At 43.3% G+C, this 14,419-nt stretch overlaps 1 protein-coding gene across 2 annotated transcripts in view; it reads right to left on the minus strand.

Moving 5' to 3' along the window:
- Dnajc13 (DnaJ heat shock protein family (Hsp40) member C13) overlaps positions 1-14,419 on the minus strand; it is a 107,440-nt gene that overhangs the window by 13,763 nt on the left and 79,258 nt on the right. For both annotated transcript variants that reach the window (XM_032910395.1, XM_032910394.1), the window contains exons 39-49: positions 13,911-14,030; positions 13,043-13,222; positions 11,768-11,935; positions 10,182-10,295; positions 9,267-9,383; positions 7,759-7,936; positions 5,762-5,853; positions 3,928-4,027; positions 1,688-1,762; positions 1,190-1,302; positions 71-240 (exon numbers count right to left, since the gene is read on the minus strand). In XM_032910395.1, the coding sequence (XP_032766286.1) occupies positions 71-240; positions 1,190-1,302; positions 1,688-1,762; positions 3,928-4,027; positions 5,762-5,853; positions 7,759-7,936; positions 9,267-9,383; positions 10,182-10,295; positions 11,768-11,935; positions 13,043-13,222; positions 13,911-14,030 (1,427 nt within the window). The remainder of the gene's footprint in view (positions 1-70; positions 241-1,189; positions 1,303-1,687; positions 1,763-3,927; positions 4,028-5,761; positions 5,854-7,758; positions 7,937-9,266; positions 9,384-10,181; positions 10,296-11,767; positions 11,936-13,042; positions 13,223-13,910; positions 14,031-14,419) is intronic.

The following is a 14,419-nucleotide window of genomic DNA, read 5'->3' on the forward strand; positions in this document are numbered from 1 at the left end:
TTCAGAACATGCTGCAGGGGCACAGGCAGGACAGGTCCACGCCCACCCCGGGGAGCCCCTCTTTACTTACTCTAGCATCATCTCCCTCACAGTTGTAGAAACCTTATCTCTGGAGCTGTCATTCCAGATCAGCTCTGGATTTTCATGAGTCCCCTCAAATATGTGGACAGCGGCTTCAGGGTTGTCTCTCATGGCATCCATGAACACACTGGGCAGAAATTTCATTAATGTAATTCGAACCTAGGGGAGAAGTTCAAAGGTTTAAGGGCTACTGGAAACAACTCAATATCTGACTTATTCCAAGTCTTCTAAGACACAGTAACAGAGCAATCTATGTCACAGGTTAGATGCGTTAACAGCAAAAGAGGGAGGAAAGATAAATCTTGGTCAATGCCAAGGTAGCCTTAACAAGATGAGCTGCCATACTTATCCATCCAGCTAGTTACTTCTCTGTTCCCTGCAGCTGAGGAACCTGAAAACACTACAGTGGGGCATTGGACCTTACGCCTGTCATCCCAGCACACACGAGGCTGAAACTGACTGACTGACCAACCAACATATCCACCCAAGAAAAAAATTCAGAAGCCCAGTGTGAGGTTTCCAGAACACTCTCTGTACAGGTTTATGTATGTGCAACACGACCATCAGTTTAGCTTGACTGAATGGCCCACTGGTTCACCTGTGAGCAGTGGTGTGAAGTTAGAGAGACTTTCCCGTGCAGAAAATTTAACTTGACCCCTAACCTGTTGCACACGCTGGACCGAAGACTTATACACAGCAAACTGTACCCTAATGCTCGTAAGCTGCCCAGAGCAGGACAGTGGCTTGGCCTACAAACCATCTGTTGTTGAGATCTCCTCCCCAGCTCCTCCAAGCTGGATTTACAGGTATACAGGGCCTGCACATCTTTTTATCAAGGTGCTGGGAATTCAAATTCTTTTGGCTTTCACAGCAGGCAATCTTACCCACTGAGCCACTTCCCCAGCTCAGCCCAATTCTTCTCTCGGAGAGGGTAGTAAGCAGCTATCTCCCTGCTCCATACGCTCTTGAACCTTCTGAGTTTTAGCACAGAAAACAGAGCAGCAAGCTCAGCTTCCATAGAAAAGCATTTCCTGTCCTTGTCATCCCCGACAGACAAGAAATCAAATGTCATGACAAAATTACCAGAGTACTGATATTCTGTGCTCACCTTTGGACCTATTAGTTTGTCTGCTGTCATTTTGGCAAAAAGTTCTGCTGTCTGGGATCGAACTTGTGGGTGTGTTGAATTGCAGAACATATCCAGTAAATAAATCAAAGCTCCTATGAAAGAAAGAAAGAGAGAAAGAAAGAAAGAAAGAAAGAAAGAAAGAATCAACTTTCAAATGCAGAGTGACTTTCTCATCAGTACAGCCTCTATTCATTTTCCATATAATTTCAACTCATTACATCTTATACTTCTGATCTCTTGTCTGCCTTTCAATGAGGTCTCACTATTTTGCCCTGTTTGACCCAGTCTTTGGCTCAAACAAGCCTCCTGCCTCAGCCTGTGTAGCTGGGAACGGGGCCACCACGATGACTCGCCAGCTGTTTAAATGTTTAGAGCTCTAACAATGCTTTTATGCATTCCACTTTACCAGACTGCAGAGCAGTTCAAGGTGAACTTAGCACACTGAGCTGGACAGATGAGAAGAACGGTGTACCTTACCTTTTGCCATGGCTTCTTTGATTATCTTTGTATTTGATGCCAAAGCGTACAGAGTCTCCAGAACAAGCTGACGGCCTGCAGAACAAAGGACGTGTCAAGGATGCACCAACCGTCAGCTCGCATTTTCAGAGCACCCGTGTGTGCAGACTCAGCCTGTACCACTGTGTCACAGCACTACACTTCACCTTTATGTTAACCAGCAAGACAAGTGCACTATGGCTGTGCTGTGATCAAACTGAGGCCCAGTCCACCCAGCCCAGGGTCTCATAGCGAGCTGGTGGTCTGGCTGGTCTTTTCACCTATGTCTGCTTCCCTCTCAAGTCCACACTCATGTCCACTATGCTACACTGTCTTCCTGCCTCCCTGGTTCCTGCATGGCCCAGTCACTACCTCCTAACATCCAGAGGACATCCTACTAGGCACCTAAGATTTCTACCTGTTGTTAGCTTCTTAGGGGAAAGAAACGCCTGAACTAAGAGCCGTACTCTGAGGACACAAGTGTCCTTCTGGACACAGCCTGCTCCCCCTCCACCACTGATGCACGGTCTGCTCCGAGTGAAGTGGGGATGACAGACAAGAGGCCAAGGAATGAAGAGCTGACATCAAGGAGAGGCTGACGAGCACTGGCTGAGATTCAAGTACTAACAATGCTCCTTAGAAAGGGAGAACAGGGGTTGGGGGTTTAGCTCAGTGGTAGAGAAAGCACTTGCCTAGCAAGCGTAAGGCCTGTCCTCAGCTCTGAAGGAAAAAAAAAGAAAGTGAGAACAGGCTGAAATATCTAAATATCAGATATTTTACTTGTAAAAATAAAGTACAGGCTATGCTATATAAATGGAGCAGTAATAAATTTATATTTTGTCTTTTTAGAAATTATTTATGTGTGTTAACATTTTGTCTGCATGGATATCTGTGCACCACATTTGTGCCTGTTGCTCAGAGGTCAAAAGAGGTGTCAGATGCCATGGAACTGGAGTTGTGAATTGTGAGCTGCCACAGAAATGCTGGGAACTGAACCTAGGTCCTCCGCAAGAACAACCAGTGCTCTAAAATGCTGAGCCATCTCTCTAGCTCCTAAATTGACACTTTAAACTATGGTGTTTTACCTTACCTACCAGCTTGGCTTTGCATTACGTTTTACAAAGCTTGAAAAAGAAAGGAAAAACCACCTAAACGTGCATGTATGACAATAACAATCTGCAAATGGTTTTTAAAGTTGCTATTTTATTGTTTTTCTTCTTTATTTTTGAGACAGGATCTCACAGTGTCACCCTGGCTTGCTTAGAACTCAAGAGATCCATTTGTTTTTGCCTCTTGAGTGCTACCATTTTAAAGCTATTCTAAGTTTTCTACTTATTCAAAAGAAAACAGTATTTAAGAAAAATACAACTCCATTCAATTAACTGACCATGAAGAAACAACAAACAGTACAAGAAGCTCCAGGAAGGCCCAGCTCTCAGACTGAAGAGAGGTAGGATTAAGGTGCACACACCATCCAGAAGTCAGCAAAGGTGACTAATGAACTATCACAGTATTTGTTTTGTTCACTGGAGCTGTACTGCAAATGGCTGAAATGTCAATAACCTCCCACAAAGCCTAGCAAGCGTAAGGCCTGTCCTCAGGCGTCCTTAGGGCTAGAAGCGGCACCATGACCAACGATGGTGGTGGGCAACTGTACTGCTCCCAAGGAGCCTGCATCAGCACAAGCTGTACTCAGGAGAGCAGGCTGCCACATCCTACAATCTCCTTGGTGTGCCTCTATGGGTGTTAAATAAATGGTAACGGGCATAGGACTAAGTGCAAAGTAATCTTCAGCATGCTTTCTAGTATCCAAAGTCTTCTAATTAAAATACTGCGCGAACACTGGCACATGTTCAGCTACTCATACCTAGACTCTGCTCAAGAAACTGACACTCCAGGTTATTTTCCTGCGGTTTCAGACTTCTTTAACTCCCCAGATTCTACTTTTATATGGGAAACAACATAATTTCATTCACTTATACAAAACATAACTAGAAAGACAAATCTAGTATCGTGAATACTACTTCAAATATTCCAAAACTTCACATGGATGACACTTGTTTTGTGTCAACTGTAAACTGCTGTCCCCAGGAGCTGTCAGACTGTGGTTCCCACGCCCACCTGTGCACATACTCACTTGACCATGCCCATCTGTGCAATACTTGACCACACCCACCTGTGCACATGCTCGCTTGACCACGCCCATCTGTGCACATACTCACTTGATGGCAACGAATGTAGAAGAGCCAACAAATTGGACAAAACCAGGGACTCTGCAATGTTGTTGACACAGTCTTGGTTGGATGTCACTATATTCACAACCTGAAAGTTAATTAACAGGACATTAAATAATTGTGATCCTAAATTAAATGAAGTGGTGGTTTTATAAAAGTGACATTTTGGAAGACAAAGCACTTAATTTTTAGAAAAGTTTAATTTCAAAAGATTGGCCATTAATGTGATCATCTGAGAAACACTGCATCCCCCCACCCCCAACTGTAGTGAGAGATGGGGAGCAGTTAGGGGGAACTGGTCCTTATGACTCTCTCCTGCTTTAGGAGGAAGTGTCCTTAGTAGTTAACACGAGCTGCTCTAACTGCCACTATACAGAATTTGATGCATTTTTCTTTCTCTAGCCACTGTGTATATAACTGAAGACTGATGCCATCTGAACCATTCCTAGCATTTCAGAACACTGTATTCCAGAGCTAATGATGTTTGCTTAAAAAGTTACAAGATGGGGTTGGGGATTCAGCTCAGTGGTAGAGCGTTTGCCTAGCAAGTGCAAGGCCCTGGGTTCGGTCCCCAGCTCTGAAAAAAAGAAAAAAAAAAGTTACAAGATGTAGCAGAGGACTGCCTTGTCTAGCTTCAGTGGGAGAGCTCTCATCAGCCTCGTCCTGTAGAGACTTGATGCCCCAGGAAAGAGGCATGGGGGGAAGGAAGCACGCTCTCAGAGGCGCAGGGGAGGAAGATGGAGGGGAGAACTCTGGGAGGGAGGACTGGAAGGGGGACAGACAACATTTGGGATGTAAATAAATAATTTTAAAAAAAGTTATGAGCTGGCTGGGTGGCGGTGGCACACGCCTTTAATCCCAGCACTCAGGAGGAAGAGGCAGAGATTCTACAGAGTGAGCCCCAGGACAGCCAGGGTGACACAATAAACCTGTCTTGAACCCCCTCCCGCTCCCCAAAAACCCTGAAGGAAGTAAATAGTAAAGCATGTTTTTCAACATAAAGAAAATTAATAATTAATCAAGGCTGTTAAGAATGTGATGAGCCAAGAAAGGTTATTTTAGGACACATTACACAGTGCTGTTGGCTTGCTTTTAAAAGCTACTCCTGTACCTGCTCCTGCAGGGTTGAAAGTGATGTTTTCAGTAATAAACCATGTGTTGCAATGACACGGCCATCTGAGGGTGACCTTGAGACCTTACTGAGTTGGCTGGACAAACACTACTATGATCCAGGGCTTCGAGACCTTGTCAACAGCTGCATCCTAACAGCATCCTGTGGGACTAATGGCTTCATTCCTTTTGAGAAAGGGCCTCTAACTCCTCTGGGAGCCTTACCTCCCAAGGGCTTGTGATACCCTAACCCTGCACCAAGGGGCCTGCAAGCCTTGCTGAAACAGTTACTTCTGTGCTAGGTATGAGAGAGAGAGAACAGCTAAGAGGAGGGGGGCTGGGGTCAATCTTCAGGAGGCATCCAGGTCATAGCACATCCTTCTTTGGGCACCAAGACAGGGAGCTGCCTTCTCCTCTGTGGATCTGTTGTTATGAAACTGAGTAAAAAACGCTTAGTCCCTAACACACTGCACACGACACTCTACAAGACACTCAGGCCCCATGCATGTCAACAACTACAGCTAGAGCCACCCTGCATGACAGTGTCCAGCATTGACTCTTTAATTCAATTTTAAAAATATACAATTTTGGCCTAATAGACAAAATGAATAAACACAGGCTTTCATTAATTTTAAATAATAATTATCAAGTCTCAAGCCATTGACAGTAAGTGGTAGGAAATACAACATTCCTTAGTACAAAACACTTTTACCTCTAATGCCAGCTGCTGCACCTGACCAGCTCCATGGACTCGGAGAAGAGAAAATATTAACTTAAAGTGCCCAATGCATTCACTTTCAGAACCTAGAGAACAAGAAGAAGCAACAGTTGTTTTATTTACGGAGGCGCAGTTGCAGGCTTTGGCTATGACGTCTCTGAAACTCTGAGGGCATGTGGAAGCTGTCCAGGGGGTTAGGCCATGAACAGCAGAACAGTAGAGTTTCTTGGGTTTGCTTCCAGGCCTACTCTAGCCCCAGACTGAAAACAAGAAACTTTTCAAATAATCAGTCCAAATACAAATACGAGTGTTAAATAGACTATGGTGGTTTTACTCACTCCTTCTACTAGTGGTCTCCACCCACAGCCCACAGGCTGCAAGAGCCTCAGGACACAGAAACGCAGTCCTCCACAATATAAAGTGAACCAAAGCACTGTGGGGCTTGTTGGTTTTGGGGAGGGGTGACAATGACGATGAGTCACTTACTTTCACGTTCACACTTTGAAGACAATGATCTGCAATGTTTAGACTGGACACACTTGTGTCTAGACCTTAGGGTTATCCCTTCCCCCAACCTAATTGAATTTTGGGAGAATCTGACATCATTTAGCCTTTAATTAAGACTGGAACAGAACTCTGCCACATGAATACCATATAACAAACCATTTGATACACAGGCACCAAGGATTTCTCCTAACAGAACAAGGGTGTTTCCACTCTTACCCACTGTTGTCAGGTAAGCCAACACACTGCTGCTACTGCACACTATAAAAACAGGGTAACGTTTGAGGTTCTAGAGGCCTTTATCCCCAACAAGTCAATGTGACTGAAAACATCCCACACGCTGCTTTTATTCAGTTTCAAACTACTCAGTAGGTTAGAACAGTCGCCACTAATCACTGGGATTCGGGAGAGCGCGGAGAGCACGCATCCTAACACAAGAACACCAGCAGTGGGCTCGGAGCTGAGTCCCATGCTTGCCCTGTCTTGCTGCCATTCTAGGGCCAACCACAAACTTCCTGTGTTGAAGTCTCACTGGGCCTCACGACACCAGTAGTTCTTTTACGATGCCAGCTCTAAACAATACAGCATGATGCTCTCTCTCTGGGTTTTAAAGTCTTTCATTACATCTTAATGTATCTTGTGAATGAATACTTTTTCTAATATTGTTACTGGTTATTTGAATAAAACTTTGGCAAACGCCAAAAGACAAAAATTTTAATAGCACTTCAATATTCAATGAAGAAGGTAAATAAATACCTTTTAGAAAATTTAAATGAATTTATGTTGTACAGGGTCTCTATTTGCTGGCTTAAGTTAGAAATGGAGGGTGTGTTAGGTTATAGCTTTAACTTGCACCGTACCCATCCAGAACCAGGTGCTTTGGTGGTCATTGGAACATTTTGAATGTCCTTTGAAAGACATTCAAGGGAAGAACTCTCAATCTTTCTATTATTTCATTTTCTATACGTCAAACACTTCAGGCAATTTTTAAAAATGAGTATCCATATGCAAACAGTACTGTGCCGAGGACAAAAGAGGCAACATGGAGATCGTCTAATAAACTCACGCATGTAAAGAACATGGTATGCCGGTGTTGGGATTTAGCTCAGTGGTAGAGCGCTTGCCTAGGGAAGCGCAAGGCCCTGGTTCGGTTCCCAGCTCAAAAAAAAAAAAAAAAAAAAAAAAAAAAAAAAAGAACATGGTATGCCAACCTCTGTCAGTAGTGTGAGATTTCACACTAACACACGACGTTAATGCAGTTTATTCTTTCCTATGCATGAATTCTAAACATGGTACCCGACGTTTCTCCCAGCCTAGTTTACAGGTAGGAGACCACAGGAAGTCAACTCCCTTTATTATTATATCACATGGAGCGGAAAAGCCGGCGAGGTTTTCCCTGACTCTCCACAATAAATTGAGAATGTTTTGGAACTCTCTGGCTGCTCTGTTATAATGGTGTTGCTATGAATCAAGGGACAATCACATACCTGGGTTGTATTTGATCACATTTCTCAGAGCCTCCAAAGCCATTTCCACTCTTGGTAAGCGGTCCCCGTGTTGCTCTGACTCCACTTTTGCAGCATGAGTGATGGCCATGAATGTGTGGAGGTACTGGGCCTGAGAGCCGATGTAATCCAACAGACTTGCAGCAAACTCTTTTGGAACCTAAGCCGAGCACATGAATGTATATAAATGGAAGTGTCATCGTAATAGCCTATACTGAAGGTTTTTACAACAGAAGAACCTCAAGAAACGGAATGGGTGTGATCAAATACAAATGAACACAGCTATGCATACATCATTCCATCAAGGAGTGGGAAAAGCCCAAACTTAATAAAATTTACCTAACTTTCACTACTATACAAGTAATTAGGATCTCTGTCCCCTTTACCAATCTAATAAGAGCATCCACAATGTGATTTTTTTTAAAAAAGATTTATTTATTATATACTTATATTTATTATATATTTATTTATTTATTATATATGCCTTCAGACACACCAGAAGAGGGCATCAGATCTCATTACAGATATTTGTGAGTTGCCATGTGGTTGCTGGGATTTGAACTCAGGACCTCTGGAAGAGCAGTCAGTGCTCTTAACCGCTGAGCCATCTCTCCAGCCCCACAATGTGATTTTTATAATTATGTCTTTATAATATAAAAAGTATATACAGTTACAACAGAAATTCAGGGATTAGCTCTCCAAGGGTTTTTAATAACCACTTAACTTATTTTATTGGCTAGCTAGTTAAATATATTAATCCTGTGAATAATAATATACATTATAATTGGGTAAATTCCCATTTCAAGAACAAATTCTAAAACAAAGCATTATTTCTCACCCAACTTGGTGGCAAATGTCTGTAATCTTAGGTACTGGGGGGGAGGGGGTGGGGTAAGGCAGGAAAATTCTGAGTTCAAGGCTAGCATGGCCCACAAAGCAAGAGCTTATACACGCACACATCCATATACACACGTTATAATTTACTTCTCTTGTTATAAGCTATTCAATTACAAAATTCTTGCCTTCCCCTCAAAGCAGCGAAGAAAATGAGTAGCTGAGAATTAAGTAGTCGCTTATGAGCTTCCTGAAACTCAAGCTTCAACTGTCGCCCACGGTTCTCAGCCTTCCTGACGCTGCCACCATTTAACACAGTTTCTCATGTTGTGCTGACCCCCAGCCAGACAATTACTTCTTTGCTAGTTCATAATGATATTATGAATTGTAATGTAAATATCTGATATGCAGTGTCTGATATGAAAGGTTGCTCAGCCTACAGGTTGAGAACCCCCGACCTCAACGAAGAGGCTCATGGGCTATCTGGTTACATACCTACCCAGGGCAACTTCTACAGCTCTCAGCCAGGAAACAAGTCTTAATTCCAACCTGTGAAGTGTGAACGAGTCACCAGACCTCAGTGAAATGTGAACGAGTCACCAGACCTCAGGAAGTATGAGCAATAGCATCAGACGAAATTAAAGCCATGCACTTACCTCTAGCTGGAATGTTGGGACTTCATTATAGACTCTAACAAAAATCTCGCCCACAATAAGTTCTTTGGCATGTTCACTGTAGACAAATTCTGCCCCATAAGTTTTGTCACAATCACCCTTAAAAAACAAAAACAAAGACGAAAAACAAGACTGTTAGGTTATAAGAATCTAATGTCCAGTCTGTAAATCTACCCTGCTTTGTGTAATAATGCACTGAGTATGTCAAGAAGGGCACCCACTTTGCGAGAGGGCAAACAGGGTAGCACACACGTGCTGATCATGGCTGATCACAGGGACAGAGGGCTTTATTAGACTATCAGGGCTTATCCCGAAGTCTCAGAAGAGACTGGATAGGCAAGAATTAGAGCTGGCAGATAAAGCAGACCACGACACTACTCTTCTCACTCCTCCAGTGGACACTTGACACAGCCAGGCAAAAGTGTGTGTGTGTTTGTGTGTGTGTGTGTGTGTGAAGTAATAAATTGAATTAAAGTGCCCAATTCTCCCAGTGCATTACTATCTTAAACAGATGATAACTGTATAGAAGTAGTGACAATAAGAAAATCCAAATGTAATATTTTAGAGATTTAATTACGTGTGTGAGCCTGCTATGTGGGTTAGTACAGGTGAGTCTAGGTGACTTTGAGGCAGATGTATCAGAGATCCCCCGGGTGCCGTAGTTACATGAATTAAGAGCTGCTTACAGGGTTGGGAATACAGCTCTGGTACTCTGAGGAGCATTAGGTGCTCCCGGCTGCCATACTAAAGACTACTTCATACAACACCAGACCAGCCTTGAAATGCCCAGGTGGCTAGAGCTGTTGACTAAACCTCTAATTGGTGAATAGCACATTGCTTCATCAAGATTCATTCCACCAGAATAAGTCACCTAAGAAAATATAAAAATTAACATACCTTTTTAATCATATTTTCTTGTTGAGATTCAAGAAACTCAAGCAGCTCTGCCCTTGTGGAGTTGTTCCACATCAAATACGGGTTCTCCGTGTTGCTGTTCAGCATCTTCAGGATCTAGGGAGACACCACACTTCTTCACATACATATACTTGCAAACAAAATCTACGTCTTAGGAAGCACAGTCCTAAGCAAGGAAACTAAAATGGGGTGGGGTGAGTGTGGCTATAGCTGAGGAACCTGCAGGGAACAGTGCTTCCCTTTGGCTTTCAACTGTAAGTGTAAACACATAGTCCACACCTCAGAGAGTGACTGCAAAGTGTTTTCACTCCTTATTTCCAAAGCTCTAAGACAGAAAGAAAGTGTGGTGGTTTGAATGAGAGTGGGCCCATGGGCTCATATAGTTACTGTCTGGTTCCCAGCTATGGGAACTGTTTGGGAAGGTTATAACTAGAGGAAAACTAATGATTAGAAAAATCCTCATTCAGAGATTTGGCAGTTTAAAATAAATCTCATCGAATACAGATATAAATTATGGAAAGACTTGATTTTGAAATAAAATATTTTAAGGCTGTAGACAGTACTCATCAACTGCTGGTATTTCTGAGGAGGATGTTTGCAGTCAGCAAAAAGCATCAAACTAGAGTAAAAGATCCAGGGGAGAACACTGCTGGTCCCTCCTTAGGGGAACTGCGCCCCCATATGGAGCACCACAAGTATAATCCACTACAAAACAAGCGAGGGCTTAAACTCTACAAGTACTTGGAATTTCAGAAGCCTGCAGACTTTTTTCTCACAAAAGTAATAGACAACAAAAATCAAGAAGGAAAAGAAAAAACAAAAACCGGTCCTATGTTGTTGCTACCAGGATGAGCACAGCTAACATCTGTTCATATCCACCACTCCATTAGTTTTCTAACACCAAACATGGGGTCTGACCTGCTCATTTAATATCTTTGTTGTTTTATGTTTGAGACAGGTCTCATTTTGTAGCCAAGGCTGGCTTCTATCAATCTTTCTTTATGAACAACCTAGGCGCTGCATTAAACCTTTTTGCCCGAAGCTTCTCCTTCCTAAAGCATTCAGCACGTACTTAGTGCAGCTTTACAGTTCAGTTCTCCAATGCTGTTTTCCTAGGGCTTCCCAATGCCCTCACAAAGAGGACATACATGCTGTGAGGTCACTGAAGTAGTATTAATTTTCATCATGAATTATGTATAAATACCGATGTATAAATATATTTATGTAGCAGTAAGAATAAGCTATGACTTACAAGAAACATCTAAACAAACTTGGTTCCTGACTCACTGCAAACCCATTCTCTTGTCTGAGTCCTTTGTGACCCAAGGCTGGTAAGAATTATGGTGGCTCTGTTACTGAGAAACATGAAGCTAATTCTCCGTCCCAGAGGTTAGACTCTAAGGTTTGCTGTCACTGCCACAAACTCACAATGCACTCCTTTTTTGGCTGAGAGAACAAGCACATAGATATTCAATTTTCAGGTTTCTTAGAGCAATAGGGATTGTCCTGGACTTTATTACTTAAAGGACTTCCACTACTCACAAACCCGAGTTAGGGCTAGTCCATACCTCAGTAGCGCTAACCACAGCTAGCTTTCGAGCAATGTAGGGCGTCAGCATGCTAGCTAAACTCTTCCTTACGGTCGGATTTTCTGGGGTTGCTTGGTCTTCAGGCAAATACCCACCAAGGCGACTCAGAGCATGGACACTGAGTTTGGCAAGACTGTTGGCTACTTCCTGTTATAAAAAATAAGACATTAAAGTACGTATGTCTCCTTAATGAGTGACACAACAGAAACATCTTAATGATCAGAATGGAAAGAGGCAGCACAGGAGCATCACATCAGCAGCACAGAGTTGATGCATTCGGAAAGGTGCTAAGGCTGGAGAAACCTTCAGCACCAACGCGATCATCTGTACCCAGTGCAGTGTCTTACAGACTCACTCGAGAGCAGGAGCAGGAGGAAGAGACAGTGCTACGGTGAGTATGGGCTCGGCCCAGGGAGTGGCACTATGAGAAGGCGTGACCCTGTAGAAGGTATGGCCTTGTTGCAATAAGTGTGTCACTGGGTGTGGGCTTTCAGACCCCCATCCTGGCTGCCTGGAACTTAGTATTCCACTAGCAGCCTTCAGATGAAGATGTAGAACTCTCAGCTCCTCCTGCACCATGTCTGCCTGGATGCTGCCATGCTCCCGCCTTGATGATACTGGACTGAACCTCTGAACCTGGAAGCCAGCCCCAAGGAAATGTTGTCCTCATAAGAGTTGCCTTGGTCATGGTGTCTGTGCCCAGCAGTAAAACCTTGACTGACACAGGTAGTAAGGTATGCCTGACTGCTAGAGTCACATGATGGAAATATATACTAAAAACAACAAATGTAAACCAGGAAATAAAAAAGATTAAAAAAAAACCCCAAAACTGTAAAAGTCAGACAACTGCAAAGGTGTTGTGAAGAGCTAGTCCCAATACCCTGGTATATTATTATATCTCCTTATTATATAAACTGCATAAACATAATTCTAAAACTGTAAAATTGACTCTGAGTAACAGAAAATATTATATCATCTCTGTTCCTTAGATTCTCTTGCCTTAAATTAAATCCCTCAAGCACAAGGGGTTAAAACCAAAAGTGCTTGGGTATGTGGTGTACAGCTATAATCCCCACACTGGAGGGCTGGGGGCAGGAGGGCATTCTGGGCTGTGCGGTGACTGAGTCACTGTGGACTATTCTGCTAGCTTCAGGAGCAGTCCACAGCCACCTTGAAACACAGCATTTCTGAGAGGCTCAAGCTTTGCTTCCCAATGACTTACTAAGAGTCTACATGGCTTTGGGCTAAAGTTACCTGCTGGTTTGTTTCTTCATTTTTCTGAATGCCACTCTCTTCCAATGTATAGTCATAGTTAAACAGATACACAAGCAGATACCACAAAATTCCGGCCTGAAATAGATGTGTCTGTAGCCAGAAATCCACAGCAAAAGAGCTGACACAATCTACTGCAAGGGCAGCCACCCGTGGGATACACTGCAAGGAGAAGAAAGAACTGATCTGCAGGGTGAAAACATCATACAGTGTGCAAAGACTCCAAGAATCCACTTTCTTGACTGTCATCTAAATGCAATAAGGCACCAACAGCAACTGTTAATACAATCAGAGGTTTGAGCTTCACATCAGCATCCTGTTCCTAGTAAACCGGAAGGCATCAAGCAGAAGCAGCTGAGTAACTCTGATCAGGTTCCCCAGGCCCCGCTGCTTCATTCCAAGGTCTGCGCCTCCATCCCTTCTATTCGACAGGGCTGAAGCCTCTCTTCCCATCAGCCACAGCGTCTTCAGAGCTGGCCTCTCAGCAGTTTCCTGGGAACCAGCATATTCTTACATCTCGGAGGCTGTCATGGTCAGCAGTGACCTCATGACAGGTTTTACAAAGTCCTGCCCCTGATTAGATTTTAGTCCCATCCTCTCTTCTCTTCTTTGGAAATTAAGTCGGACTCTTTTCTCCTAGCTATGTCACTCCAGTGTTATCTTTGTGTGCCAGCCAGAATAGGAACAAGCCCCATCATGTACAGCAATCTTCCTACAAGAATACTTAGAGACACAAGTGATTTACTAATGTTTTTGGTAAGCACATGGCTGTAAGTCAAGTACTGGCAGTTTGAAAGGAAACCCAGGGTGACCGCCCAGCAGGGACAGGTGTGACAGGTGTGAGCTATACCTTGCCAAAATACAGCACTCGGCAGAGGTCCTTGATGATGCCAGGCATTTCCGTGATCTTCTCCCGGCACTCCTCGAACTGGGCGGCCACACTGTAGCACCTGCTTATGTGTCCACACACCTGCAAACAGCACAAGGGACAGAAGCAGTCACACGCGCAGTCCTTATGTAAGACACAACAAAACAAATCAGCACAGACGTGAGGGCGATGCTTAATACTCTAATATTAAGCAGGACATTTTGATTGGATTAGCAGAAATCTTAAGATTTCTTACAGGTGCAGAAGTCAGCAAACCACGGACAAACACATCACAGCCTGTTTTTGTGCCACCACTGAGCCAATACTTTTGTTCTTTAAAAATATTAAAAGTGTTATAAGAAAACTCCAATAAAATGCAAGGATTATATAGCAGAGAATGAAAACCTAATGCCTCATATACTTTTAAAAGAGCTCATGGGATTCCTAGTTAAGGTGTTTTGTGCATTTCTTTTTTTCTTTCTTTTTTTCTT

This window comes from Rattus rattus, chromosome 8, assembly GCF_011064425.1.
Source record: "Rattus rattus isolate New Zealand chromosome 8, Rrattus_CSIRO_v1, whole genome shotgun sequence".
NCBI lineage: Eukaryota > Metazoa > Chordata > Mammalia > Rodentia > Muridae > Rattus > Rattus rattus.